General features: G+C 39.0%; 1 protein-coding gene across 3 annotated transcripts in view; it reads right to left on the reverse strand.

The window, feature by feature from the left end:
* Window positions 1-12,500, reverse strand: part of LOC140936333 (nuclear cap-binding protein subunit 1-like) — a 96,291-nt gene that overhangs the window by 52,765 nt on the left and 31,026 nt on the right. For all 3 annotated transcript variants that reach the window (XM_073385794.1, XM_073385795.1, XM_073385793.1), the window contains 2 exons: window positions 6,835-6,904; window positions 6,041-6,094 (listed from right to left, as the gene is read on the reverse strand). In XM_073385794.1, the coding sequence (XP_073241895.1) occupies window positions 6,041-6,094; window positions 6,835-6,904 (124 nt within the window). The remainder of the gene's footprint in view (window positions 1-6,040; window positions 6,095-6,834; window positions 6,905-12,500) is intronic.

Genomic DNA, 12,500 nt, shown 5'->3' on the forward strand with positions numbered 1-12,500 from the left:
ATTCCGGTTACACTACGTGAAATAGCCGAAACAAGCCAAAAAGTCGCCAACTTGCATGCCCAATCTTGTTCCGAAACTATTGCAAAAATTATATGGCTAATATTCACAATTCAAACTACTTTGGGTCGCAGAGGCGCAATCAGTCAATCAATCAATCAAACTTTATTTATAGAGGGTAACACCTAATAGTTAGACAAGTAACAAACTTGTGGCCCTCTTAATTAGTAATATATTACAAGACGAAAGGAATACATAAGACATTTAGATATAAAAGCTAAACCAAAAGACAATTATATATTATTACATAATCTAACAATTATTATCTAGAAAAGGAGTAAAAATTCTATCCCTACAATGAGTTAATTTAATTTGTTTATATAAAGCACTCTTTAAAATATTTACAGATGAAGAGGAACGGATATTAAGCGGAAGGTGATTCCAACATTTAGAATTTGTCCCAGAGAATCTGCGACCACCCTCCTTCGCTCTATTGTATCGTCTAGGCAATATGTTAAGATTGGCACCTCGTGTATTTCTACTATGCTGGCTGCTGTTTAGTTCTAATAGTTCACTTATGTAATCAGGGTAAGCACCACTAATTCTTTTGTAGGCTATCAAGCATCTTTTAATGTCAGACTCAACGTAATATGGCACGCATCCTGAGGTATTAAACAGATCTACGCTACTATGCTGTTTTTGGGCGTCCAGAATAATACGCGCACAGCATTTTTGCAGCTTAAAAATCTTATCAATATTATCTTGGCTGCAACAGCTTATCCAAGTTATGTTATAATATAATATTAATGGCTCGATTAAAGAATTATAATTAAGTATACGCTCTGATCTTGATAAGTAACCCTTAATTCTATCACGTATGCGATACGCTATAATACCTTTTTTACATAAACAGTCAATAGCTGTGGTCACACTACAGACTTTTTACCTAGGTAAACACGACTTGTTGACAGTCTACCTAGGGAAACTTGATTTTTTAACTGTGACCGATTTTTCCCTAGGTAACTTACCTCGGGGAAATTTTATCGTCTGGGTCTTGAATATGTCTCGAAAACAATAGAATTTCCCTTGACAGCTACCCCAAAGCAATAGCTAGGGAAAAATGAAATACCGAGGCTGCTAGCCAATAGACGCTCATCGGAGAAGGTCTTGGTGTCAGAACCGGAGCACGAGTCGTCTACCTCTTCGCCTTTCTTCACGTTGCACGTTGAATTAGCGTAAGAAATAACAGCGAGATAAAAGGAAAAAACGTCTCTTTGATCGGCTAGATTCCAACGCATTTTGCCTCCTTGAATTTACGCTCCAAAACATTCAACTGGCGTGAAAACTTTGGGAGCCGATATCAGTAGTGTGACCTTCCCAGAATTTTTCACCTAGGTAAAACAAAACCCGAGATGAATTTACCTAGGCAGAATTTTGATGAATTTGCCCTAGGTAAATCGGTTTTACCTAGGTAAAAGTCTGTAGGGTGACCACAGCTAATATGCATATCAAATCTAAGTTGTTCATCAATAACAAGGCCCAGTAGCTTAACATTTGTGGCCTGTTCTAAATTGCATCCTTTAAGCTGTTTCTCAAGCTTGCGATCTCCGTTATTTAAACGTTTTCCCAGGCGTTTACCATCAACTAGAATCGTCTTGGTTTTAAAACAAGTGAGTGGCAGTTTGCTGTTTGTTGCTCACTCATCGACGTTGGAGACCTCTCGGGAGAGAGTGTTCTCAAGATCTTCTACATTAGCAAAATAAGAAATCGCTAAAAGAGTGGTGTCATCAGCAAATATGTCGACCTGGGTATGGACATGTAAGGGTAGATCATTGATAAAACACAACAAAAAGCAAGGGACCCAATACGGAACCCTGCGGCACGCCAGCTGTAACGGTCCGAACGGAGGATAACTGACCCATGAATGAAACCAATTGAGTACGATCGCTTAAATATAAGCGTTTTTATCAAGATTGAAGGCTTCAAGCTGGCGTAGCAAAGTCACATGATCACCATGTCAAAGGCCTTCTTGTAATTAATAGGAACCATACCGTTAATCTTGTTTTTGTCTAGATTAAATAACAGAGTATCAACTTTATATGCGATCGCCATCTCTTGCTGTGCAGTTTCCTGAACCCAGACTGATTCCTATAGCTAAAATCATGCGCAGTTAGATATTCTGACAGATTTTTATGCACATGCTGCCAAATGATTCATGATAGCACCGGAAGCACGGAAATGGGCCTATAGTTGTTTACATCATCTATATTACCAGCTTTGGAGACTGCAGACACTCTGGCTTGTTTCCAACGACAAAGGAAAGTTTCTGTCGAAAGCGACAGGTTTACAAGCTTTGCTATTGACGGGGCAAGTTCTGTGATGCCTAGGCGCAGAAGAGCACAGCTGATTACATCAATTCCAGTTAAATTATTGGCTGGAATTTTTGGTAAGTATGCCTTCACCATATCAGCTGTAATTGGGGGTATAGTGAAATGAGCTCCAGAAGGTAGCCTTTCACTAACAAACAATCGTCTAATCCCTCAACTTATGGTTTCATCTGACCTGACGGTTGCAGGTGAGCGGGTTCAAACCCCGGGAAGCCAAAAATAATTATTATTTCTTCTTCGAATAAACTAGAAATACGTGAATCGCAAGACCTCGCGTAGTACTGCGGAGGAACGGCAAGAAGTAGGAAGAAAGAGACATAAGGCAATAGGGAAGAAATTTTATAAATTTAAGAAACTTACTCTATGCAAAAAAAAAAAAAAAAACTACAATAACTAAATAAAAAAAACAAACGGAAAGAAAAAAAACAACAGAAAAGAAGAGATAAATAAAAAAAAGCTTCCGACGAGATTATAAACTCCGCCATGATTAACAATTATTCACCGAAGTGGAGGTGGCTAGCGGTGGATATTTATTGAAAAAAATAATTCCTTTAGTACATACTAAAACAGTGAGATAATTGAGCACAAACATGATGATTTTTAACTCATTTACTGTTGCTTACAATTTTGGAGCGCAATGAGCGAACGGTCATTGCGTTTTCTTGCCGAGAAATAAAACTTTTGCAGGCATTTGCTTAGCTCTTGCTGGGAAATTTCTTCAAAAGGAGCTGTGAATTCTTTTTGTATTTGAAACCATTCAGTAAAATTAAATTTAGTGTTAAGCTTATGTATGAAAATGTCAGCTAAATAAAGTCACGCAAGACTTAATTTCCATGTGTAAACGAAAAACTTTTTCACCGGTTTCATCGACAAATTCAAGTCAAACAGACAAAGCTTTACCTGTTAAAGCTTCTAAACCGGACTTCGTCACCTTCTTCGTGTATTTCGGGAACAGCTTGTTTGATAATTTTTTTTAAGGCAGAAAACCGGGAAACCATATTGCTCGTAACTTACGCGAGCTTGGCATCGCTCGGTCGGAGGAACTGGAGGTGAATCAGTGTATACATCACAATTATTCACTGTTGTTGTATAAAAAAAACAACAACAACAAAAAAAACAAACAATTATTCACTGAAGTGGAGGTGGCTAGCGGTGAATTTACCGTGCCGCGAAGCGGCGATGTAAATATCCACTACTAGCCACCGACACTGTAATTTCCATGTGTAAACGAAAAACTTTTTCACCGGTTTCATCGATAAATTCAAGTCAAACAGACAAAGCTTTACCTGTTAAAGCTTCTAAACCGAACTTCGTCACCTTCGTGTATTTCGGGAACAGCTTGTTTGATTATTTCTGAAATTTCTTGGTTTGTTAAGGCAGAAAACCGGGAAGCCACTTTGCTCGTAACTTACGCGAGTTTGGCATCGGTCGCTCGGAGGAGCTGGAGGTGAATCAGTGAATAGCACTGGATATCCCGACTTTGAGTATCCAATCAGAGAGCGAGAAAAACACTATCCACTGTTTTAGTATATACTAAAATAACATATTTATTGTAGCCGAAAAAGGACTCGAAATGATCTCGAGATATCTCGAACTAATTCCGTTCTCACTTCGGGACATGCCTGAGCGTCGCGAATACTTGGTGCTCCGCTCAAGTAATAAGCCTTTTTTAAAATGCAGTTTGGTGCGACTCCTTCTGAGTATTTGGTTCTCTAATTCTGGCTCACATGTTGTGTTCATGACTCGCATATACACCCCCAATTGTCCTCTAACAGATTGAAAATAATTGACAACAATCATCCGCTATTTATAAACCGTAACACTCTTAAACTACTGCTTTATATGTCACTCCCACCATCCAACGCTAGAACACCTGAAACTTCAGATTTTGAACCAAAAACAATAGCATTGCTATCAGAGACTGCAAATAACAAAAGGTAACAAAAAATAAAAACAATCCTCCGTAATCAGGTTATAGCGTTACAACAGTTCTTGGTATGCGGACATAGTTCCATTCACTTTTGGAGTTGATCAGCTGACCTTCCTCAATCTAATTAATAAGAACTGACTCTGTGACCTGTCTTAACAGATAGCATAATCAAGAAGTGTTCCCGTTACATTCATTACAAACTCCGGAACGTTTCCCTCTTGCCTTTCGTAGGAGTGTCTCCGCATCACCGAACTTTCCTCCTGTCTTTCCAGAGCATTCAGGTATTCACCCATTCAGCATTCAAGAGAACATTATTTCAAATATCGTGTGGCGTACAACTGAAGAGGTCATAAGACGATTCTAGTTTTGTAAATCGCCTAGATAAAATAGTGTGTTGAAAGTGGATCTCCATTAGATTTTTCTTATCTCTTTTGACATAATGTTCAGTAACACTTTCTTGGCTTCAACGAAAAAATTCTCGAAAGTGTTGTTGACTCTCCAAACTTTTAAAGCCAAATGCTCGAAATAAAACAAATTATGCGGGAAAATATAACAGAAAATGAACTGCGGCAAGTGAAAATGCAGCTTATGATCTTTGGTCACCTGTGAATGTGGCTCAAGCTCAAGGTCTGGATTCGTATAACCAAAGGAACCATCGCATCCAATACTATCTGGGAACCATACACAGAGCAGAACCATAATGACATTGTTACTACCTTCACATAGTCTGAAGGGGGAAACAGCCACATTCTTCCTATGCAGTGCAGTTAAACAAAGTGGGCTGAGGTATTTTGCAATTCCCAATCAACGTGCTAAGACTTGGGCAAGGATGTTGGTGATAAATTAAGATGTACCAGACAGCATACCAGAGTGAAACGGAAGAATCTTTGAATCCCCAGGTGTTCCAGGAAATGTTCAGATCCTGGAGATCAACAAAATGTGGTCAAGTGCGTACTACCCAGAGGCAAGGACAGACTGAGAATCTCCACAAGACCTTAGAGAAGACCTTAATGAAGGCTAGAGTTGATGAAAATCAACCGAGTCAGGAAGACGAGTGCCCACTCCTCCATGGGGGTACACCTTTCTTGAGCTTATATTTGGAAAGGGAAATGCGGCTACCCATGGAAGAGATGTGATGATGGTCCGAGCCGAAGACAACGAAAGTAACAACTACTTAGTTTGTCAGTGATTTTCGAGATAGGCTAGAATCTTCACACTGTGATGTGAGGTAAAGTCTGAGTATACCAAGGGCATAACGCATATGATGTTCTACAATAGTGAGAGAGAGCAAACCCAGGAGAGGTAAACAAATTTCAAAGACAGAGGGAGGGACCAGCTAAAGGAGAGATTATCTGGGTTGCAGTTCGAGTTGACAAGGTTGTTGATGTGCCAGGCGAGGATAAGTATCAGCCCTAACTCGCTCCTTAACTTGTACACGGGGTGGACACGATCAAAACAGTTCAGTTTAAAAGACTTCAGAAACAGTCTGAACCTTTTCCTGTGTTAAGTTTATTACATAACTATAACTACACCAACGCAATTCTCCAGTTTGACCACACTAACATCTGTCAGCTTTAAATCATGTTCCTAATGGTTAATTTAATGCAGAACTTTAGTTTTGATTTATATAGTTATTGCTTAACCTATTCCACATACTGGTAGAACATTCAGTATAGTGGAGATTTAAGTTTTCAACAAAGAAACTTTTGTTAAAACTGTTTCTTACCTGCCAGTTATCAGTTTTTAGTTTCTTGATTTGTTCCCAAAGACAGTCCAAGTACTGTTAAAAAGTACAAGATGTTTTCAGATTAATTAAACTATCGGAAATCAAAGACAGAGCTGCACTTTGTAGATTTCAAGTTTTGTAAAATGACGTTATGGTATTCCAGAAAAAAATTTGTGATGTAGTGCAACTAAAAGTTGCATACGTTATACATTTTTACGGTTTTCTCCAAACCCAAATTATGAATATTTGCCTTTTGTACATTTACGAGGTTGGCTGATTATAAACTGACAGTTAACTTATTATTAGCAGCAGTTAATGCAAGCTTTCAGCTAGGCCACAGTGGACCATTCCACTTTTTTCAACTTACTTTTCACATGATCCAGTTGGTAAATCTCAATCAACACTGCTGGAATGTAGCTTAAATATAGCCTTAAGATGAGCGAACTTTTCAAGATTGAGGGTGAAATGTCAGAAATGGGCAAAGGAATGCCGGTCTGTGCAAAATGTCAAAATTTTACTGACATTTGCATTGGCCATTGCGTGGCTTTATCTTTATTTCCGTAGTTTTCAACAAATCACTCTCAAACTTGGAAACCTTCTGATTTAAGGCATTCTATCCTGACCAGCAGAGTTGATGGATATTCACTGGTCCAGGTAAAAAGTTGGAAACAAAAAACCGTGGAAACCATGAGTTACAACAAAATCCCTTGTAATATCAAACAGACAAGTGAAGTGCATTATTATAACAAGGAAAGAAGTGTATCATGTTCAGAATCTGTTAAGTTTAAACTAACCTCCTCTTGTGGGTGAGGTTCATCAGTCGACCATACACGCAAAGCAGGAACATGAGTCTTGCATCTCTGACTATTTACAAGCAACAGAAAGTTAACAGCTACATCATTTTTTGTTTGAAAACCAAATTCAAGCAGCAATTGCAGCTACTAAAAGTACATGTCAAGAACTTAGAGGGGGAATAGGAGACAATTGCACATGGGTTGGTGATTATAGCTTCCTAAACCAACTATATGTACTACTATTCCTGGGGTTTCACAAAGGTTACATTTTTGCGATCAAGCACGAACTCCACACAAAATAAAAAAAAAAATTGGCAAGACCGAAATTCAGTTCCTGCTTAGGACTGGATGTTCTTGGAGGAAAAAGGCATTATCTCTTGCAAGCTCGTGCTAAATAATGGCCACGTTTTAGACCAATGATGGCGTAAGCTGCCTACCAATCACACAATCACAAAGCCAGGAATGTTCTAGTTTTTTTTTGGAAGAAAAATGTTTAGTTGGCTTGCATTGCAATGGTCACAAAATCAATGCTGCGTTCTGATTGGCTGAGCTACTACTACGTTATATGTAGCGAAAAGAGCCGACTTTTTGGTGCCAAAAATATATATATTTTTGACCAACTAGTTAAATTTTACTAAAACGATCATTCATCTTGCCCTCATGGCCTCTGAGTCAAAAGCCCATTCGGCCTTTGGCCTCATGGGCTATTGACTCAGAGCCCACTCGGGCTCGAGGAATAATCGTTAAATAAAACAGTAGTTTCAATAACTTCTCTGCAGTGCCAGGAAGAGTGCTTGGTGAGTTGTGGAATGTTCCTAAATAATGCACCTATCAGTGTAAAGCCGGCAGGGGGGGGGGGGGGAGAGCAGGGCATGGGGTGGGGATTTGACATTTTTCAAAAATTTGCCGTCAAATTCACTGCCCACGGGCAAATCATTCCAGTCAAATGCAACCAAATTTCCCCACCCCGGGCTGCACATTTCTATCAAATATCCCAAGGCAGAACCCAAGAAAGGTACAATGAAAATATCTCCAAATAAAACTTTGCAATTTTTATTTATAAACGTTGCTGCATCACCAAAGATACATGTTCCTGTTACAGCTGCAATTATACGTTTTACTCATAATCCGTGTTACACTGCGTAGAATACAGAAACCTTTCAGGAGAAAGTCCACATTATGTAAGTTCAAACATACCATTCTTAGTAAAGGGTACAAAAAAAGTCAGGTTTTCAAGCTTTATACAGTGATTGTAGCGAATGAGCCATACACTGATCATTTGTACTGGCAAGAATCGACTTGGTTTCTCTTTAATTCCGTTTACTTTGATACCACAGTATCTAAGAGGTTCAATTGATCAAAAACACGCTAAAACAAACGAAATTTGAAGACAAAACAGTGAAATCCACTCAGCTTTCGCTTGTTCTCGTTGGCCTCCGTGATTTCCAGATCTTTCCAGACCGTACGGCGCATGCGTGAAGCGTGGAAACGGGAATGATATGTTCGGTCTCAGTCGTTTTCGTCCGAGTTGGCAGTCAAATATCTCCACGTCGGGCGAAGAAAGATTCAAATACCCCCCCTCCCCCCCCCAGGGAGAACAAGATCAGTCAAATGCCCTACCCCAGGGCCAACAAAGACAATCAAATCCTCACCCCATGCCCTGCCTCTCCTCCCCGCCGGCATGATATTGATAGGTGCATAAGATGATTTATTTGACACCAATTATTTAATCAGAATGCAAAAACAGTTACAGTGTACCTTCCTTACAGGAATTTAGGTCTAGTGGACCTTAGTCTTCAATGTTCAATCCTTGATTTCTTGCAGCCTTGTTCATTGTCTTTAATTTTACTCTTTTTTGGTCAGATGTAGCCAAAAAAGGCTATGTAAAAAGCGTGATAAGTAGTGAGAGAGGGATGAAATTAAGCCCCGTTGGTGTCGAGTAAGGTCGAGGTAAATCATTGATATGCATAAGGGTTGAGTCCATGACATCACCCATTGTTTTAAGCTAGGGAAAAGTGGGTTCCTCCATACTGATAAGTGTCTTCCTCTAAATCTAATGAGCGTCTCTCTTACAAAATAGGAACAATAGGCTTGCCTAAACTTGCCCGGTCTCTTTTAATCCTGATTGGCTCATGTAGAATCAATTATATTTTCAAAATAAAAGTGGGTAGATTTCGACAGCGTTATCTTTCTTGCGATTCTTTGCTAAAAAAAAGTCTTGCTATCACCAATATTTCTTAAAACAATGTTCCAAACATGCAAGTCGAATCGAGCGCTACACCTCTGTAACGATTGATGAAGTAGAAAAAGTTCAGTGTCAAAGGATAGCCAGTTTTATCAGTAATGTGTTCCAACTGACTTATGTGACTTTGATTGACAAAGTCATTCAATAAGAAAAGGTGCATTGCTGCCACGGCTGTGCTATTCAACACCCACATCAAAACCAACATTCTTGCCTCATGATGGATAATGATGATGCTTGGATGTATTACAACAATCAAGTGGTGGAAAAAAATTGACCTGAAGTGCTCTTGGCTTCAAGCTAGGTAAATTATGGGAAGCGCACATTACCGAGCTCGCAAAAATGCCATGGACCAGTATTTACCTCACTTCTCTGGAACTTGGTGTTGTCCAGGGTGACGATCTGCAAAGCCGTATTTTATACGCTCTATACTACGGACCAAATGGGCTCAAATGGAAGGATTTCGGTGATCAACAAGAAGAAACAGAATGCCCTGAAATAGTTGTGAGAAAAAAGGAAGAACCAGTGGACCTTGACTCGATAATTAATGACATTCAAACTAATCCACCTTTCTTGACTCCACAATCGGTTATCTAAGACAAAATCACTTCAACTAAACACTTACAAAGCGTTTTCATGCTTGTACACAATATTCTTATAACACGAGCGCCACGACATACCTGAAATCTGTCTGTCAACAACTTCAGGAAATCACACAATTAACCACGTTCGCGGCACTGATAAAACTATCCGCAACCAACCAGACATAAGTTTCCACACTTAATACGGGCGAAATATCATCACATTACTCTCTCTCAATAACTCTCGCTTTCTCCACATAAATCATCACATGTAAACTTTGCTGACACATTCGATTTATTCAAGATCCCGGATGCAAACGAGCCGTTTTGAAAGGGACACATGGACGCCGGCCTTCAAAACAATTTTTTACTAGGTCTCTGGCCTGGTCAGGAATCAGCATCAATTTTGCTCTCGCCGAATAGTTTTGACTGCTAAAAGCTACTTTTTGAGGCCAGAGACTCGTCACCGCCCACATCAAAGCTCGCAATATGATGCCTTTCCGTCTCAAGCCCGAGATCAGTGTTTCACCCGTTTTGCCAAAATGAGACGAAGTACGGTAACATATTGGACGACGGCAGAATTTGCCAATCGTGAGTCTTGTTCCTTCATAAGGCTTAATGATGCCTTCCGGAAAACTTTGCTGCAGGCGGCCAAAAAGAAACCTAGAAAATCAGTAACCGACCACGGAAAACAACTTCTACCGCGCGCGCTGATTTCAAATGTCATAGTGTTTTATGACAAGAAGATAATCATGGGAAATGATAGGTAGGGGAGAGCTGCCCCCATTTTTAGTATATATATATATATATTTAACAATTATTCGCCGAAGGCGAAGTTAATATTGTTGAATAATCCCCGAGACGAAGTCGAGGGGATTATTCAACAATATTAACTGAGCCTGAGGTGAATAATTGTTTTAGTATTTTCACACGAAGTGATCTCAACAGAATCAGAAAGGAAACCATTAAAAAACCATTAGTTTGATTGACGGGTGAAAATTCATGCGTGAACACGAAGCCGTAAACAGTGGATGCGCAAAAGTTAGATCTTTACAGTATCTTCAAACATGGCAAATGATAGTTTTAATCCTTTTGTATCGAGTTTTGTAAGCTTTAGCATCAACGGTTTAAAAGAAAACGCCGAAAATTTAAATTACTATCCAATTCTGAGAAGAAAAGTATCTAGAGCTTTATTTGTTTCTGTCAACTCACCGTGAATGAGAAAGTTTTCTTCGTCGCTTCTTGCAAATGCTGTCAACAGCGGCTGCGATCAAGGTGAGCGTTGTTTATCTCCAAAGTTCTTTGCCTTGTTAACTTGCTGGCACGTACAATTTTCGAAAATATTTGCCTTCCTCTCTTCTCCATAAATTAACCTCTATTTATAGGCAAAATTGGTCTTGCGAGAAAATCCCGAAATCACAAAACAGTGACAAAGCGACCTCGTTTTCCTCTGTAGTGGTAAACATAACTTCGAGCGTACAAAAAGTCAGCTAAAGTAAACCACTTCACAATAAATCACGCTGTTTAAACACCATGAAGTCTTTTCTTGCCTTCAAAGTCATCAGCACTTGGATATTCGTGTATTTTCAAACAGGTTTTACTTTGAAACTTTGGCAAAACACCCAGTTCACGACAGCGATTTTGCTCGGCTTTATATTCACCGCTTAGCGCGGTGAATATAACGTCATAGCCCGAGATAGCTAACCAATCAGATTGCTTGAATTACCAAGATCACTGAGTGTGTATATACTAAATATATATATATATATATATATATAGAAAGTTTGTGATTAAGATATATTTGTGTTTATGAGGACGGGAGAGAGAGATGCTTGGGACAACTTTTTATATATATATACACCCGTTTTCAAAAAGGTTTTCATATAGAGATATATAGATAGATATATACTTTTGTTTTCTTGCACGTGCGTCCGTGTGCATTTACACTTGTTATTGTCCAACTTGTGAAAAAAAATTGGTTCAACGATAATTTTTTTCTTCGTCGGGTTCTTTGTTCCAATTTGAAAAGAACATGTCGTTTGAATTGTTTTAGAAAATGCATGCGCCCTTCAATGCAAATTTGTAATAGCGAATTAAAAGGGCTGATTTTAGGAATGAGGAAAACAGCCGAGTTATAAGGTGTCACACAAAAAAACAATTTTTAATATTCTGTGTCGTTTCGTAGAAACGGAGGTCCCCGAATTGGTACACCATTTGCCAGTGGCGAAGCATTTTCATTGATGGAGTGTATCAAAAAATTTGCTCTCCAGGAGCGTACTTAAGGGAAACTGTAAACTAACTTTCAAAAGTTTGTGGCCGAGAGTTTATTCTGTCTTCAGCAGTGAGACGTTGCCTAACAAGCGGTGGTTCTAAACGAAAATAGGTGACACAAAAATATATATGACCAGCTCATCACGTTTATGATACAATCTACTTCTATGAGCCTTGTCAACGTCTTGGTCCGTTTTATTAACTGCTATAATATTGTTGCTCCTTCCCACATATCCAATACCGACATCATCTACCGTCACATCATCCTTCTCAGAAAAATAACAAGCGGTTTCCAAAACACTTTTTTTTCATTTCATGTGCGTTGTTATAAAAATTAAAATCTTTGATGTTTTTCCCCTTATCCTGTAACGGCAACAATTATTCTTCTTAAATTTTCAAGAATAAGCAAATCAAGAGAATTGCAGACAATATTCGTGCATTCTCAATTTTTTTTTTGATAAGTTGGAACAGAGAACCTGACAAAGAGAAACTTTATCGTTGAACCGAGATTTTTCACAAGTTGGACAATAACAAGTGAAAAATGCACACGGGCGCACGTGCAAGAAAACAAA

The sequence above is a fragment of the Porites lutea genome, chromosome 5, assembly GCF_958299795.1.
Source record: "Porites lutea chromosome 5, jaPorLute2.1, whole genome shotgun sequence".
Taxonomy (NCBI): domain Eukaryota; kingdom Metazoa; phylum Cnidaria; class Anthozoa; order Scleractinia; family Poritidae; genus Porites; species Porites lutea.